Genomic DNA, 19,421 nt, shown 5'->3' on the forward strand with positions numbered 1-19,421 from the left:
CTAAATATTGTGTTATCAATGCAATCACTAACAATAAAGTCCTAACAACAACACATAAGTTAATAACGTTTTATACAAATTTCATTGAGAATATTTTAATGTCATTTTATAATATTCCTAATGAACCAACTCTATACACAAGAAATACTTAAATAAATAAAATACAATAGTTGATTGATGTCACTAGAGTTTGCGTGTACCACTGGCACTCAACTGTACACGTGGGTGGCCGACTGCTAACACAGTTTAGCGGCACATAAACTCCGCTGGGGCAGACACACTTCCGTCCCTGAAACAGTGAATAACGAGACTTGTGATTGATGTCACTAGAGTTTGTGTGTACCACTGGCACTCAACTGTACATGTGGGTGGCCGACTGCTAACGCAGTTTAGCGGCACATAAACTCCGCTGGGGCAGACACACTTCCGTCCCTGAAACAGTGAATAACGAGACTTGTGATTGATGTCACTAGAGTTTGTGTGTACCACTGGCACTCAACAGTACATGTGGGTGGCCGACTGCTAACGCAGTTTAGCGGCACATAAACTCCGCTGGGGCAGACACACTTCCGTCCCTGAAACAGTGAATAACGAGACTTGTGATTGATGTCACTAGAGTTTGTGTGTACCACTGGCACTCAACTGTACACGTGGGTGGCCGACTGCTAACACAGTTTAGCGGCACATAAACTCCGCTGGGGCAGACACACTTCCGTCCCTGAAACAGTGAATAACGAGACTTGTGATTGATGTCACTAGAGTTTGTGTGTACCACTGGCACTCAACTGTACACGTGGGTGGCCGACTGCTAACACAGTTTAGCGGCACATAAACTCCGCTGGGGCAGACACACTTCCGTCCCTGAAACAGTGAATAACGAGACTTGTGATTGATGTCACTAGAGTTTGTGTGTACCACTGGCACTCAACTGTACACGTGGGTGGCCGACTGCTAACGCAGTTTGGGGCACATAAACTCCGCTGGGGCAGACACACTTCCGTCCCTGAAACAGTGAATAACGAGACTTGTGATTGGTGTCACTAGAGTTTGTGTGTACCACTGGCACTCAACTGTACATGTGGGTGGCCGACTGCTAACGCAGTTTGGCGGCACATAAACTCCGCTGGGGCAGACACACTTCCGTCCCTGAAACAGTGAATAACGAGACTTTTGATTGATGTCACTAGAGTTTGCGTGTACCACTGGCACTCAACTGTACATGTGGGTGGCCGACTGCTAACGCAGTTTGGGGCACATAAACTCCACTAAGGCAGACACACTTCCGTCCCTGAAACAGTGAATAACGAAACTTGTGATTGATGTCACTAGAGTTTGCGTGTACCACTGGCACTCAACTGTACACGTGGGTGGCCGACTGCTAACGCAGTTTAGCGGCACATAAACTCCGCTGGGGCAGACACACTTCCATCCCTGAAACAGTGAATAACGAGACTTGTGATTGATGTCACTAGAGTTTGCGTGTACCACTGGCACTCAACTGTACATTTGGGTGGCTGACTGCTAACGCAGTTTAGCGGCACATAAACTCCGCTGGGGCAGACACACTTCCATCCCTGAAACAGTGAATAACGAGACTTGTGATTGATGTCACTAGAGTTTGCGTGTACAACTGGCACTCAACACTGAAAAATTTGGGTGTTTGCCCGATTAGCAATGCTCAGAAAGTGAATATGTAATAGACAGCTGAAAACGTGTAACAATTGTTTGAGCAACAATATGGCTAAAGGCCAAAACGTTACTTAGAGAATTACCACATTGGATTCACATAGTGTCATGTATGTATTTATGGAGAACTACTGGAAAAAGCATAAAGCATTTACAAATACAACTACTACTCAAGTTCATATTTTATATTTTTTATTCTGTGCTATTTTGTTATTACATGAGTAGTATAAAGTCGTAATAATTGATTAAGTTTTACAGAAAAGGAAAGGGACATTATTCTTTGAGTTCCGCTCTGCTAGTATCTCAAGAGTGTGCAACGTTTTATCAAGAAGTAAGATTGTTGTGAGTACTGGTAGTATGTTCTCTCACAATAGCCAACACCACTTGCATCCAGTAACTGCACCACACTCTCCACAGCTTGGAGATTTGGTTCAGTATCTTATCATGTGATTTGATGATTTTATTATGTGCATATTCAGTGGATTACTTTAAAATTAAGGATAGATAAAAATATGAATGATTTATCAATAAACCAAAATGCCTTTATGCATGATCATAACCGGCCAGGACTGTTTTACAGAATAACTCAAATCAGCAACACTGTTAAGGTTCCGCAGAAGGTAATTAATTGTCTAAAGGAATTTTCTCCTCCTTTTTTACCGAGTACTGCCGGTCTCTCCACCATGTACTGTGGCTCCTATCTTACAACAAATAACAGATGAGGGAACAAGTTTGCATCCAGCATACGGTAACCATTAGAGAATCTAGGACAGTATCACGAAAGGCAGATACAAGGTCATGTCAACAAAGATTATACGCAGCAGAAATCTAACCATTGGAGAATCTAAGACAGTTTCACGAAAGGCAGATACAAGGTCAAGTCAACAAAGATTATACGCAGCAGAAATCTAACCATTGGAGAATCTAAGACAGTATCACAAAAGGCAGATACAAGGTCAAGTCAACAAAGATTATACGCTGCAGCTATCTATCATTGTTGGATTGTTATATGCTATTGCTGTATGTAAGAAAGCATTAGTAAATCACTGAAAACCTTAATAACACGACCAGCTGCAGTTTTGCTACCACTGATAAAATAGACCTCTACAAGCCACGAAAACTTCCCTAAGTCAACCATGGATTGTGAAACATGAGTAATGTGGTCAAAGAATGTGAGATTATTGACAAATAACATGCACAACACTTTGCGGAACCTCACTCTCAGTGAACAGTGCGCTCTCCAATGTTGAAACTTGAAACCATGTCTTATTGACCACTTGTTTGTACTCAAAAGATCAGAGTTTACCCTGTCACGAGCTCATATGGTACATGCAACTGGCAGTTACCAGCATTTGTGGGCATATTACAGGTCGGTGGTATCCTGTATATGGTAAACAATACGGGGCCAGACAACTCTCCGTGGCGCTCTCTCAGTTTCCTGAGAGAGGAGGTGAGATATCAGTATCCCACCTGCTCCCTTTCTTCCATGTAAATAAATCTGGAAGTTACACCATCATGGATGTATGTATATTTAAAATATTTATTGCAATTCGGGACATCACCACATGATAACATATGGTTGCAGCATCTACAGTCTGGCAAGAAAAAACACTCAGCTGTCATAAATGGTGTTTAAAATATATATCGTAGTGGGTGCATTAATTTCAGCTAAATTACTCACCACAGTGGGTGTGTCAGTTGCTGAGGCAGTTCTCCTGGCTGTCCAGCACGCCAGAGTGTCCCCAGTGGGCAGGAGAGGGCGAGGGAGTGCTGGGCGGTGGAGAGGGGTTGAAGGCTGAGGCCAGCGGAAAACGTTGATGACAGCGAATCATGTACTCACTGGCAGCATCTCCACAATCGCCAAACTCTCCTTTTCGCAGTGAGTTCAGTACGGCTGTACATATCTGTAGCAGAAATAACAGAGTCGCTATTTTGACCTTAACTGCTGACAAATAATGTGGTGCAGTATTAATACTTCAAAATTACATAAAGACAGTTTATTTAATGTTTCAACATCTGTGAATTTCTAGCTGTAGCTAATTTTCTGAATAAACTATATTCAATTATTTTGTTCTTGTTTCTATTACATGCACATAGGTCTTTAAACTAAACTAAACAATACTCTACAAAACATTAAATTATTAATATACATATTATTATTTACATAATACATATGGTAATGAAAATTAATAAAGAGTATGTACATCATATGTCTATTTAATTACTGTGTTTTTATATTTTTTGAGAAAATATTGCTAATAATACCTTTCAATAAGTATAATAATTTACATAAGTCTCTATTTACTACAAAGTTCTGAACCATCATGTTTTTACAGGATTCTATTTTTGATACTGTTCAACTATTGACGGTTTGTACTGTTCTCCATGAATATGTCAAATAAAGGAATTGTATTGTATTGTATTTGTCAGAATTTACCATATTATTATGGTAAAAGTTATCATATTAGCCATGTCATGCTTTCCTTGTTCACATACCATTTGCTATCAGAATTTATAGCCTCATTGCATTAGTTGTTCCTTGCTTCAAGGTTCCTTTTTTATTACTCTATGGTGTGTGTGTGCAATGAACGGATGACTGAACAAACATTCCCAACTGCTTCCCACTCACAGCCGATACGTCGCGTAGTTCGCGCCAATTTATGTAACCTCACTTGCACTCGTTGCTTTCATTGTGTTTATTCGTTACATAGTTGTATGGTTGTTTATGTTAGTCTAAGCTTTATTAAATATCAGAGATGAGTGGAAACTTGGAAGAAAGTGATAGAGAGATGTTTTTGGATGAATCGATAAGTAGTGAACGAGATAATGGTGAATTATCTCTAATTATCAATAATTATGGTGAATTTGAAAATTAGAGTGGATCTGAGTTACAGATTTGGAAGACATTGTCGATGCGCTGGTACCACACAATATTGCAGAAGAACTGCTTCTTGGAACAGCTGTTGTCAATGCGTGGCTAGCGTACAAGAATGATGTAGAAGTTACAGCTCAACATAGAAGAAATCATGTGTATTCCATCAAAACATTCAGAGAAACATTAGTGTATTCACTCTTGGGTCTAGAAGACGAAATTCTGTCAGCAGTGCGTACAACGGGCCATCACTACATATCTCAGTCAACGACTTTCGTTGGCGAGAGAAAAAACAAACGGAGATCAAGGAAAAACTGCAAGGTTTGCTCCAACAAGGCTATGCATGAGGGTCATCAAGCATCAAAAAATCTAAAGAAAGCGACAACTTCTCTGAGCTGTGCCCACCACAGTCCTACCACTCCAAACACAGTTTTAAGAAAATCCACAAGTAGACCTTAATCTGTATTACAGATGTATTAATCCTCTTTTATGTATCCAATTGAAAATAAACTTTGTTTTAATACATATTGAAATATTATATATTGTTTTATATCCAATATTTCCAATATAAATGCTCCCAAAATAGTTTTTCTAATTTCATTCGCAATGATAATGAGGTAAATGAAATGAGAATAATTAATAAAACAATATAATCACATAATAAAATTATTTAACGAAAGTATAGAAGAAAAATATATCAAGAATTGGTAAAAAATAAATTTTCCAACCCGATCGGGAGATAAAAGTTCATAATATTCCGCGGTGTTTTAGTGAACCTAAAAAATAACGAAACAACTTCAAACAATGTTCTCTGTTAATTCTTGTATCTATTTAGAACATTTAGTCCACTGGTTTGCCACCAGAGCCAAACGCAATGCTCGTAGCTGCAATTAAGTAAAACTATATTATCGTCATGGTGAGGCCTATGGATCGGGTCGGCAAGGCAGTTAATGTGTTAAGTAATGTGCTGATACTACTAGCTTACCGGGATGGACACTCCGCTCAGGGAAGGATCCAGGTCGGTTGCGAGTTTTATGGCTGTAGCTTGACTCGTCGGGTCCAGCAAATACATCATACGAGCACCTGAAACATACTTATTAATTTAATTTAATATTGGAATATGTGTTATTATTTACTATTGATATTAAATGTAACTTATGTTTATGACAGTTCAGCCAAACACTTTTAATCAAAGACGTAGATAATTTCTTTTAATTTTACATACATATGGAAAACATGGTATACTGTAGTGACAGTACAGTACAGTCAGTAGAGTGTCTCAACCAACCGGAGACATACTCAGGACAATCCCCAGTCCTGCCGTACACGTGCTATTGAACCAAAACTATAACTTTTATAGTTTATTTTGGTTTTGGGAAGTTTCCTCTAGATCATACGGACTCACTGTATCCTAGACTGGTAAGAGTTTAGCAGCATTTGTGTGAATGTGATTCACACCTTCACAGACCGCCCACCCTCCACTTTTATTTTATATCATGTGATTGTTACAGCAAGTTGTCATTGCAATTATTATTACGCAATTTTATAATCAACCAGACCGATCTAAAAAACTACAGACAATCTTACGTTTCTCATCCATAAAATTAAGTGATTTCCAAAATGCACACTCATAAACACATTTAGCAGCATGCTGAGAAGAAATGTCATCAAAATATTGTGCAAAACGTTTGAATGTGGACAAACTTTATCTGCTATCATAGAGCTATGGATTATACACACTAAACCTAAAATGGTACAGCAAGCATACCAGAAATTTATGGATCAATTTTACTAACTGCACAAATAGGCATAGGTTATAGATTTCTAAAAGACATATTTATTAACATTGTAATTATCCATCAAATAGAATTATAACAGACCACCTGAATGGCCCAGAATATGTAATTGCAATCCTCTTGGGTCTTAGACTACAGCCATTTGATTGTTCTAGGTCCAGATCATAATCATCCAGAAGCTAACAAAGTTCAAGCTTAACAGAAAGCAAGTAATTTGATGGATAGTTGCTTTCAAATAGATCACAAGTTGTGGAGACTCAACAGGATGAAATAGGAGTGTTATACCCACAGATCAAGAATCAAGGCTTTCAAATAGATCACAAGTCGTGGAGACTCAACAGGATGAAATAGGAGTATGTTACAGCCACAGATCAAGAATCAAGGCTTTCAAATAGATCACAAGTCGTGGAGACTCAACAGGATGAAATAGGAGTATGTTACAGCCACAGATCAAGAATCAAGGCTTTCAAATAGATCACAAGTCGTGGAGACTCAACAGGATGAAATAGGAGTATGTTACAGCCACAGATCAAGAATCAAGGCTTTCAAATAGATCACAAGTCGTGGAGACTCAACAGGATAAAATAGGAGTATGTTACAGCCACAGATCAAAAATCAAGGCTTTCAAATAGATCACAAGTCGTGGAGACTCAACAGGATGAAATAGGAGTATGTTACAGCCACAGATCAAGAATCAAGGCTTTCAAATAGATCACAAGTCGTGGAGACTCAACAGGATGAAATAGGAGTATGTTACAGCCACAGATCAAGAATCAAGGCTTTCAAATAGATCACAAGTCGTGGAGACTCAACAGGATGAAATAGGAGTATGTTACAGCCACAGATCAAGAATCAAGGCTTTCAAATAGATCACAAGTCGTGGAGACTCAACAGGATGAAATAGGAGTATGTTACAGCCACAGATCAAGAATCAAGGCTTTCAAATAGATCACAAGTCGTGGAGACTCAACAGGATGAAATAGGAGTATGTTACAGCCACAGATCAAGAATCAAGGCTTTCAAATAGATCACAAGTCGTGGAGACTCAACAGGATGAAATAGGAGTATGTTACAGCCACAGATCAAGAATCAAGGCTTTCAAATAGATCACAAGTCGTGGAGACTCAACAGGATGAAATAGGAGTATGTTACAGCCACATATCAAGAATCAAGGCTTTCAAATAGATCACAAGTCGTGGAGACTCAACAGGATGAAATAGGAGTATGTTACAGCCACAGATCAAGATCAAGGCTTTCAAATAGATCACAAGTCATGGAGACTCAACAGGATGAAATAGGAGTATGTTACAGCCACAGATCAAGAATCAAGGCTTCCAAATAGATCACAAGTCGTGGAGACTCAACAGGATGAAATAGGAGTATGTTACAGCCACAGATCAAGAATAAGGGCTTTCAAATAGATCACAAGTCGTGGAGACTCAACAGGATGAAATAGGAGTATGTTACAGCCACAGATCAAGAATCAAGGCTTTCAAATAGATCACAAGTCGTGGAGACTCAACAGGATGAAATAGGAGTATGTTATACCCACAGATCAAGAATCAAGTATTGCCTTTAAGCATTTATTTATTAAGCAACAATGCCATGGACGTCACTCTTTCTTTTAAATACAGTGGCCTAGTGATTTAAAAATGTTAATATCTTAAAGAAATGTAAACTGAAAAAAAGTATATTGTGCATAAAAACATATAACATTCCTCCAACATTATATACAACATAAATTGAAAGGTATTTAATTAACAATATAACCAATATATAAATAACACTAAAATTGGGTCTTCTTTCCAGTGAAGTTTTCCAAAAGAATCAGTACTCGGCTCAATTTAATATATGTTCTTTACCAATGCTTTCCAAAACATGATTGATAAGCATTTGAACAACAAACTATGTTGAGGATACTACTATACTGATACTGATATGTAGCAATACAGACAAGAAAATATATGAGAAGGAACCTCTAAAGCTAAAATCCATAATTCTGCAAAAGTAAGCCAACTGGAAAATGGGGCCAATGGAAAACTGCAGGGAATCCTTAAAGACACTGAGAATTATTAGTTACTATGTATATTCAAGCATTCATACTTACAATAACAAAAAACAGACTTACCCTAAAGTAAAGATCCCTACAGCATAACACCAGACATCAGTACAATTTTGCCCTTCTGTATATTGGTATAACTCAACATAGCAAAACAATTTGTATGTTTGCTATAAGCTGTACAAGTGTTGCCACAGAATCCATCTTTTAAGGATTCAGAGGAAAGGACCTCCGAAGAAGGCTCATAAACAGGTTAATGGATCATTCGTTCTATACTCTACAGGAGTACTGTAACTAAGTACAGAAATGAAAAACTGCATGATAAAATTTCCTACATTCATTAATGTAAAATTTTAACCCCTGTAATGCTCTTTCAGCAAAACTACTCCTAACTCTTGTAACTTTATCTTGTATTTTTGATAGATGTACTGATAGACTGTACTTGGTAGATGTCATGTCACTAAAGAAAGTAAAAATAGTTTTGATAAATTAATAGAGCTCAGTAATTAATTATTTTTATAGCATTAGAAGAGTTATTTAACACATTCACTGCGGCTCTGTCTACAATGAGTGAGATCAACTCGTATGAATCTGATCTGATATTATACTATTAACTAAATGGGCTGTCAGGACAGCCTGTCAAATAGTGATTACATGATAATCTCACTGTCTTTAATTATGTGTTTATGTGTAATGTGCTTCCTTTATGTTTTGTGTTATTTTAGTCCCATAATGATTTGAGAAGGCCAGCTGATTAAAATTGTTAACAACTACTTGACCAGGGCGTAAAAAACTTAATTTATAATAAAACACTACATATTATGTCCAATAACTTCAGGAGCAAAAACCAGACTTAACAAACTAAAGTAGACTAGATTAATTCTGGAATAGATTGATTGACCCTTACTTTGGTTAATTTTCAAAAACAAATCAAAATTTATATTATTAGAGTATCTTTCCAATATCTCAAATACACAGTATAAATCTCTGAAGACAATTCTGACTATTACACTTAGATTGTGGCAAGACATATAACAACAAACCTTGGAAGACAGCGGGGAGGTAGTTGGTGTATTTGTCTAGGAACTGTTGGTTGATGGTTAGTGGGGAGCGGTCACCAGTGATAGGCTCCATGCATTGTGCCAGGACTTGTCGACACGGTGCCGGTAGTCGGGCCTGTGCCAGCCACTCCTGGTATCTCAGACTATTATATACTTAGATTGTGGCAAGACATATAACAACAAACCTTGGAAGACAGCGGGGAGGTAGTTGGTGTATTTGTCTAGGAACTGTTGGTTGATGGTTAGTGGGGAGCGGTCACCAGTGATAGGCTCCATGCATTGTGCCAGGACTTGTCGACACGGTGCCGGTAGTCGGGCCTGTGCCAGCCACTCCTGGTATCTCAGACTATTATATACTTAGATTGTGGCAAGACATATAACAACAAACCTTGGAAAGACAGCGGGGAGGTAGTTGGTGTATTTGTCTAGGAACTGTTGGTTGATGGTCAATGGGGGGCGGTCACCAGTGATAGGCTCCATGCACTGTGCCAGGACTTGTCGACACGGTGCCGGTAGTCGGCCCTGTGCCAGCCACTCCTGGTACCTCAGGCTCAGTTGGATCACACAGGCATGGACGGCTGGATCCTCTGGTGCCAGTCGGTGCATGCGACGCACACTTTGCAGCATCAGCAGAGGCTTGTCTATGGAAATAATACACACTGTGAATAAAATTAATAAGAACGTTAAAGATAAAATTTAAGTTCATATACATTGTGTTTTATGTCATTTGTTTTCAAAGTAATATAGAAAAATGTTTAGCTAAAAAAGGTATTTTGTGTTGAAAGTCTAGGACACTTTCATATACAATGGAGAATGTGTACACACTTTGGGATAAGAACAATATAGTAAGATTAATCCTCCAGGTAACAAGAAATGCTGGTGGTGAACCATGACTCCTTGACTAGATCAATTAATTAGAGATTTAGAGTCTTGGCCAGATCTAACTGATATATATATATATATATATTTTGGTCCTGGTTGATTAGGTATCAAAACCGTATGTGGGATTATGTAATTATGGGATTAACCCTTTCCGGTCGTATGGCGCAGTACGGCCGCCAATAAAATATTTCAACATCGCGCGGTATGGCGCGGTACCGCGCCATTATGCAAGCCCGTGAACTGTTGCGCTCTAGTGGCCGTTTTTCGAACTTCTAGAGGTTTTCTTTTTCTGTTGACAGCTGTTTCCGGCGTGACTCACGGCCACGTGCGTCTGTTGCTATGCGAATGCTAGCCAGTGTTTACTTCTCACTGAGTTCGATCGTGAGTGTTGTTGAGGTTAACGTAATGTTTTAGATATTTGTTTTATAAATGAGTAGGTGTTGTTAGAAGTAGTATAAGTAATAATGTGTTCAGGAATGTGTCTTTTTATGTAAATAAATTATTCGTGTGCAATAAGGAGTTTGAAGACAAGTGTATAGTTTGTAAGTTTTGAGCTACTAGCCTCAGCTGAAAAAATTAGTTTTTTATTTAGTTACAGACTAAACAATATTATCTTTTAGTTTTTTCAATGAACAGTTATATTTTTATGACATTTATCCAGTGATTATAATAAAATGGATAACCCAAGGCCTTCTACAAGTGCTCTTAGTGACACTTGCAATTGCAATGATGAACTAGGCCTAGATGAAGAACTATCAGGATTCAGTAGTGAGAAATGTATGCATGGCTAAAATCACTAAAAAACAGTCGCGACCTGGCTGAAATCAAGGATAAAAAATTTGCGACCTGAAAGGGTTAAGGAGGAAATCAAATAAAAAGTTATGTATTTTCTAAACCCATAAGGTTATGTTTTTTAAAAAAACGTAATGATCATATTTTTCATTTCTTTGTTGATCCTGTGAATACTGCCTTTGTTGCCAGAGCCCCCAGAGGAGGAAAATTTTATTGATTCATCCGACATTTTGTCTGTTTTACAGTACAACACTATTCCAAAGTTAATGATGGATAGTTAATGTTGGTCAAAATGACACAGAATCCCTAAATCTGATATGAACAAAACAAGTTAAGGTGTAATATAGTGTATACTGAGAGAAAAGTTGGTATATTTGTACCTTACAGAATTTGTTTAATAATTTAACCTTAATTCACATTTTAGTGTCACGGTTGTTAAACAGTGATAGTTGACTCACCTTTCCTGGAGTAAATCTCATATGCCATCAGATGAGTCTCCAGCAGGTTTGAACTCAGCAACTGCAGTGGCTGTAGGAACTTGATGGCCTGATCCAGCGGATCATCAACCTGCAATAACAATCTGTAGTATAGTAGGGATGTCACATTTAATTTGTCTTAAAATTAAGTTTCTAATAATGAATGACAGAAACTGTAATAATGTTATGAACCTAAGAACGTTTGTTTTCAAGAACCTATAAAAAATGAAGAGTAAAATACGGCAAAAGGTGTGTTTGTTCAATATCTTATACTTATACCTGCTGGCTAAGCATTAATGAAACCTATCACTCAAGGGGCTGTCTGTGTATCTGTCGGCGTGATATCTTAAAAACAAACTGACTCGTTGATTTAAAATTTACCTTGAAGCTTCATTTCTATATGCATCACTAAGTTCTATGATAATGTCACTCAATATGATTTGGCTAAGCGTTAACAAATATTTTTACAATTTCAATTCTGCATGTCAGTGTATCTGTCAGCATGATATCTTAAAAACAAACTGACTCGTTGATTTAAAATTTACCTTGAAGCTTCATTTCTATATGCATCACTAAGTTCTATGATAATGTCACTCAATATGATTTGGCTAAGCGTTAACAAATAATCTTTTTACAATTTCAATTCTGCATGTCAGTGTAATCTGTCAGCATGATATCTTAAAAAACAAACTGACTCGTTGATTTAAAATTTACCTTGAAGCTTTCATTTCTATATGCATCACTAAGTTCTATGATAATGTCACTAAATATGATTTGGCTAAGCGTTAACAAATATTTTTACAATTTCAATTCTGCATGTCAGTGTATCTGTCAGCATGATATCTTAAAAACAAACTGAACTCGTTGATTTAAAATTTACCTTGAAGCTTCATTTCTATATGCATCACTAAGTTCTATGATAATGTCACTCAATATGATTTGGCTAAGCGTTAACAAATATTTTTACAATTTCAATTCTGCATGTCAGTGTATCTGTCAGCATGATATCTTAAAAAACAAACTGACTCGTTGATTTAAAAATTTACCTTGAAGCTTCATTTCTATATGCATCACTAAGTTCCTATGATAATGTCACTCAATATGATTTGGCTAAGCGTTAACAAATATTTTTACAATTTCAATTCTGCATGTCAGTGTATCTGTTGGCGTGATATCTTTAAAAACAAAACTGACTCGTTGATTTAAAATTTTAACCGTGAAGCTTCATTTCCTATATGCATCACTAAGTTCTATGTTAATGTCACTCCATATAATTTGGCTAAACGTTAACAAAATATTTTTTAATAAGTGTTAAAAAAATACTACTAATAGTCAATTTAATAAACACACATCAGATTTAAATATGACATATTAACATGTGGCCCGTTATTATTTAAACGTTGACATGAACCCAATTTTAGGAAGAAAAGTAGAAATATATCATGTGGCAAGATATCTTAAGAAAGATTTTATCTAGAGACTGAAACCTTCTACTAGACAAGAATGACTTCTATGATGGTGCAGTCCAACCAAGGAATTTAGCTGTGTGTCGTTGAAGACTGTCACTTCAGTAGACTGGCAACAATTTGTCTGCCTATCTCAGCGAAGTCTGCTACACGACACATGGTATGACATACTGCTACATCGTTAGTTGGATCCTGTCCCTCAGTAGACTGGCACAATTTGTCTGCCTATCTCAGCGAAGCCTGCTACACGGACACATGGTATGACATACTGCTACATCGTTAGTTGGATCCTGTCCCTCAGTAGACTGGCACAATTTGTCTGCCTATCTCAAGCGAAGTCTGCTACACGACACATGGTATGACATACTTGCTACAATCGTTAGTTTGGATCCTGTCCCTCAGTAGACTGGCACAATTTGGTCTGCCTATCTCAGCGAAAGTCCTGCTACAACGACACATGGTATGACATACTGCTACATCGTTAGTTGGATCCTGTCCCTCAGTAGACTGGCACAATTTGTCTGCCTATCCCCCCACCCCCCCCCCCCCCCACCCCCCCCCCCCCCCACCCCCCCCCCCCCCCACCCCCCCCCCCCCCCACCCCCCCCCCCCCCCACCCCCCCCCCCCCATCGCTTCGGCTCGCTGGGGGCTACGCCCCCAGGCCCCCAAAGTAAACGCTTGCAAATTCGGGGAATAAGCGGAATTCGGTTGACTGGTTAAGTCCGGACATTAAGTAAAAATGACAAGGGATTTTTAAAAAATTGACCTTTTCATAGATTTTTTTTATCCGGATTTCGTAAAAAACTTTTGACTTTGAAGGGCAATTTTGCGGTTTTAATACCGTTAGAGATACGACAAAAAGTGGACTGGACCTTTGCCTTGTTGGAAATTTAATTTTGTCCTTTCGATTGTCGCCCTACAGATACTGAATCTACGACCCTATGGTTTAAGAAGCCAGAAGATGAGCTCGGGAGAGAAATAAGTCTCTGCACGGGGTCAGCTAATCTTGAAATTGTTTAGTGATAAACATAATAAAAACCGGACCTCAATGGCAGTATTTTAGAGTCGAACAGGGGGTTTAATATCCACCAGGAGACTATCTAGTCAAGGCGAGAAATTCCCTGGGTGGGTGATTAAATGTTTAAGGAAGGTTAAGACAAGAGGGGGTTTAATTTCGTCAGGATATTGTTCTGGTCCATATGATGACAAATTCCCAGGGGGGGTGGTTAACGTTTTACCGGTGGGGATAAGTCTCCAGGGGGTTATCCATGGTCATGCACCAGGGATCTTCCCAGGGAGGGGGGGGGTTTTTTTAAAGAGCATTTTGGTGACTGGATAAAATTCGGACATGAGGTCATGGCAGGAAATATCCCTGGGTGGGGGTTTAATGTTACCAGGGGGGTTAAACACGCGATCAGGCAGGGTGGGGGGTTTGGTTGAGGTTGGTTGGTTGGGGTTGTTTGGGGTGGGTGGGTTGAAGGGTGTGGGGGTTGAGGGGGTGGGTTTTAGGGGTGGGGGGGGTTGGGGTTTTTTCGGGGGTTGGGGTTGGGGGTGTGGGTGCGTGGTTGAGGTTTTGGGGGGGGTTTGGTGTGGTTTTGGTTGTGAGCGGTGGGGGCCCGGGTTTGCGGGGGGAGGGGGTTGAATGTATACAGGAGGTTAATCAGGTCATAACCAGGAAATCCTCCCCGGGGGGGGGGTTTAATATTACCGGGGTTAATGACACACTTGGGCCTTTTTTTTAGAGGGATATTGTGTCTGTGAACATAGATAATTATTCCTCTAGTCCCTATCTACTATTGACGCTGTAGCTAACGCTCAGGCCGAACATCCCCGAAGTCAGCTGAAGCCTTATTCTGTAGATCACGTTGATGTTCCTTAAAATCCCATTTTAAAAAATTTGTTTTGAGTTACGACCAACCGTTTTAGAGCCGCTATCAAGGCCCGGAACTGTAAATTTTTTATGGCGCAAAATGATCCAATATTTTTCACTTAATCCGCGTATTTTTGCGGTCAAACATAAGGGAAATATAGTTAAAAAGTTCACTGGAGCTTTTTTTTTGTAAGGTCATCCTTAATTTTCCTAAATAAAACGTTAGTCTTATTTTGACCTCCGACCAATGGTTTCGGCCGCTATCGACCCCAAAATACAAGAAGTTTGCGCGTAAAAGTTACAACAAAATTGTACAATAATATCCACGTTTTTTTTTTCTCGGCCAAACCAATCGATGATAGGGCAAAAGATTATTACTGGACCTTTTCTGTAGATACGCGCAATTTTTGCTAATTTGATGGGTCAATCAGGGGATTTGAGGCTATACGACCAACGGTGTCGGCCGCTATCGCGGGCTTGAAACATTATTTTTAATTCGAAAAAAAATCTCTGGATATTTCAAATGTTGCAGCGAGCGTTTTTGTCGCTTAACCATGGAAGATAGAGCAAAAAGTCATTAGACCTTTTTTGTTAGTTCACTTCATTCCTGGACCATGAATTTTTCCGGTCCAGATCCGAGCTAGCTCCAACCGGTTCGCCCGGCTATCGTGTGGCTTTACACAAAAAATGCCTGCAGGGGGTGAAGAAATGCAGCCGATTTTTTGGGAATTTTTTTGAGGGGTGTTGTTGAAAAATGAAATAAATTCATCCACTTTTTCGGGATTTTCCTGGTGGTTACACGTTGGAAAGCTATCTGTGTACCAAATTTCAAGTCTCTAACTCATCTGGAAGTAGGTTAGAATTAGTATACGTGAGTGAGTGAGTCAGTCAGTCAGTTACACATGCGGTTGTATATATATAGGACTCGCCTTCGGCTCGCTGGGGGCTACGCCCCCAGGCCCCCTTTTGGGTGTTAGCTAAATTCGGGGATAAGCGGTATTTGGGGAAAGGTTATGTTTGAGCTTATTAGTTAGGGCTTTGGGAGTTAAAAGTTTACCCATTTTATCGAATTTTCCAGATTCATTTAAAGTTTTGACTTCAAAGGCCTTTTGTGGCTTAACCGTTAAAGATACGATAAAAATTGACTGAACCTTTCTTGTCGGAAATTTGATTTTGTGTTTCGATTCCGTCGTCAGATTTTAGCTGCGAGCTTTGGTTTAGCCAGGAATGAGCTCGGGAGAAAAGTCTGCACTGGTCAGCTATCTTGAATTGCTAAATACGACCAAGATTTTGCCATTAAGAGAGATTTTAGGGCTTACGTAAGGATATACGACAAAAAGCTACCCAACCTTTTTTTTAGATCTCTAGATTGTCTAGTTAATTGAACATTTAGAATTTAAGTTATGACCAATGGTTCGGCTGCTACCGCCTCCCAGAAACAAAATTTTCATCTAAAAATTATAAAATATTTCCTTTTAAACAGGTTTTTCGGCCAGACCACTTAGGATAGGGCAAAAAGTTACTGGACTTTTTTTGTTGAAACACGGTCGTTTACTAAAACTTGTTAAATGACGTGTTTTGAGCTACGACCAAACGTTTAGCCGCTATCAAGCCTGGAATGTAAATTTGTAGGCGAAAATTTCCAATATTTTCACTTAATCGCGTTTTGCGGTCAAAATAATGGAGATATAGTAAATAGTAACTGAACCTTTTTTGTAGATCATATTATTTACTAAAGTTAACCTTTCTTTTATTTTGACCTCCGACCAATTGTTTCGCCGCTATCGACCCCAAAAACAAAAGTTTTCACGTGAAAATTACAAAAAAAATTGCACATAATCCACGTTTTTTCGGGCCAAACCAATCGAGATAGGGCAAAAAGTTACTGGACCTTTTCTGTAGATTCGCGCGATTTGCTAATTTGATGGGTCAATCAGATTTGAGCTACGACTTACCGGTTTCGGCCGGCCGCTATCGGGCTCGAAACATTATTTTTATTGAAAAAATCTCTGGAATGTCAAATACTTCGAGAGTTTTGTCGCTTAACCATGGAAGATAGAGCAAAAAGTCACTGGACCCTTTTTGTAGTTTCACTTCATTCCTGACCATGAATTTTTCGTCAGATTTGAGCTAGCTCCAACGGTTCGCCCGCTATCGGGACTTTTACAAAAAAAAAAGGCCTGCAAGGGTAAAAAAATGCGCTTTTTTCTCGAATTTTTTTTAGGTGTTTAAAATGAAAAAATCCCGGTTTTCAGAATTTTCCTGTTGGTTACACGGCAAAAGGTACCTGTGTGCCAAATTTCAAGTTTCTAGCATTTCTAGAAGTAGGTTAGAATTTGTATACATTAGTCAGTGAGTGAGTGGTTTCACATGCGGCTGTATAGTATATTAGACTCGCCTTCGGCTCGCTGGGGGCTACGCCCCCAGGCCCCAAAAGTAAACGCTTGCAAATTCGGGGAATAAGCGGAATTCGGTGACTGGTTAAGGTCCGGACATTAAGTAAATGACAAGGGATTTAAAAATTGACCTTTTTCATAGATTTTTTTCCGGATTCGTAAAAACTTTTGACTTTGAGGGCATTTTGCGGTTAAACCGTTAGAGATACGACAAAAAGTGACTGGACCTTTCTTGTTGGAAATTTAATTTTGTCTTTCGATTGTGCCCTCAGATCTGATCTACGACCTATGGTTTAGCCAGAAATGAGCTCGGGAGAAAAGTCTGCACGGGTCAGCTATCTTGAATTGTTTAGTATAAACATAATAAAAACCGACCTCAAGGCAGTATTTTAAGTCGAACAGGGGGTTTAATATCACCAGGAGACTATCTAGTCAAGGCGAGAAATTCCCTGGGTGGGTGATTAATGTTAAGGAGGTTAAGACAAGAGGGGGTTTAATTTCGTCAGGATATTGTCTGGTCATATGAACAAATTCCCAGGGGGGGTTAACGTTACCGGGGGATAAGTCTCCAGGGGGTTATCTGGTCATACCAGGATCTTCCCAGGGGGGGGGTTAAGAGATTTGGTGACTGGTAAAATTCGGACATGAGGTCATGGCAGGAAATTCCCTGGGGGGTTTAATGTTACCAGGGGGGTTAACACATCAGGGGGTTGAATGTACAGGAGGTTATCAGGTCATACCAGGAAATCCCCGGGGGGGGGTTAATATTACCGGGGGTTAATGACACACTTGGGCCTTTTTTAGAGGGTATTGTGTCTGTGAACATAATAAATATTCCTCTGTCCCTATCTACTATTGACGCTTAGCTAACGCTCAGCCAACTCCCGAAGTCACTGAACCTTTTCTGTAGATCACGTGATTTCCTAAATCCCGTTTAAAATTTGTTTTGAGTTACGAACCAACCGTTAGTAGCCGCTATCAAGCCCGGAATGTAAATTTTTTAGGCGAAAATGTCCAATATTTTCACTTAATCGCGTTTTGCGGTCAAACTAAGGGAAATATAGTAAAAAGTCCACTGGACCTTTTTTTGTAGGTCATCTTATTTCCTAAATAAAACGTTAGTCTTATTTTGACCTCCGACCAATGGTTTCGCCGCTATCGACCCCAAAAACAAAAGTTTCGCGTAAAAGTTACAACAAAATTGTACATAATCACGTTTTTTCGGCCAAACCAATCGAGATAGGGCAAAAGATTACTGGACCTTTTCTGTAGATCGCGCAATTTGCTAATTTGATGGGTCAATCAGATTTGAGCTACGACCAACGGTTCGGCCGCTATCGGGCTTGAAACATTATTTTTATCGAAAAAATCTCTGGAATTTCAAATGTTCGAGCGTTTTGTCGCTTAACCATGGAAGATAGAGCAAAAAGTCATTAGACCTTTTTTGTAGTTCACTTCATTCCTGACCATGAATTTTCCGTCAGATCCGAGCTAGCTCCAACGGTTCGCCCGCTATCGGGCTTACAAAAAATGCCTGCAGGGGTGAAGAATGCGCGATTTTTTGGGAATTTTTTTGAGGGGTTGAAAATGAAAAATTCTCACTTTTCGGGATTTTCCTGGTGGTTACACGTGGAAAGCTATCTGTGTACCAAATTTCAAGTCTCTAACTCATCTGGAAGTAGGTTAGAATTAGTATATACGTGAGTGAGTGAGTCAGTCAGTCATCAGTTACACATGCGGTTGTATATATATATTAGGACTCGCCTTCGGCTCGCTGGGGGCTACGCCCCCAGGCCCCCAAAGTAAACGCTTGCAAATTCGGGGATAAGCGGAATTCGGTGACTGGTTAAGTCCGGACATTAAGTAAATGACAAGGGATTTAAAAATTGACCTTTTTTCATAGATTTTTTTCCGGATTCGTAAAAACTTTTGACTTTGAGGGCATTTTGCGGTTAAACCGTTAGAGATACGACAAAAAGTGACTGGACCTTTCTTGTTGGAAATTTAATTTTGTCTTTCGATTGTGCCCTCAGATCTGATCTACGACCTATGGTTTAGCCAGAA

The 19,421-nt window shown here is 39.2% G+C and overlaps 1 protein-coding gene across 1 annotated transcript in view; it reads right to left on the reverse strand.

Annotated features, from left to right (window-relative positions):
* Positions 1-1,112: 1,112 nt before the first annotated feature.
* The window catches only part of LOC124358565 (N-alpha-acetyltransferase 16, NatA auxiliary subunit-like), a 37,060-nt gene continuing 18,751 nt past the window's right edge, over positions 1,113-19,421 (reverse strand). The window contains exons 3-7 of the mRNA XM_046810867.1: positions 11,607-11,762; positions 9,863-10,115; positions 5,544-5,641; positions 3,368-3,590; positions 1,113-1,146 (exon numbers count right to left, since the gene is read on the reverse strand). Coding sequence (XP_046666823.1) covers positions 3,523-3,590; positions 5,544-5,641; positions 9,863-10,115; positions 11,607-11,762 — 575 coding nt within the window. The 3' untranslated portion in view covers positions 1,113-1,146; positions 3,368-3,522. The remainder of the gene's footprint in view (positions 1,147-3,367; positions 3,591-5,543; positions 5,642-9,862; positions 10,116-11,606; positions 11,763-19,421) is intronic.

Source organism: Homalodisca vitripennis, chromosome 3, assembly GCF_021130785.1.
Source record: "Homalodisca vitripennis isolate AUS2020 chromosome 3, UT_GWSS_2.1, whole genome shotgun sequence".
NCBI classification, from domain to species: Eukaryota; Metazoa; Arthropoda; class Insecta; order Hemiptera; family Cicadellidae; genus Homalodisca; species Homalodisca vitripennis.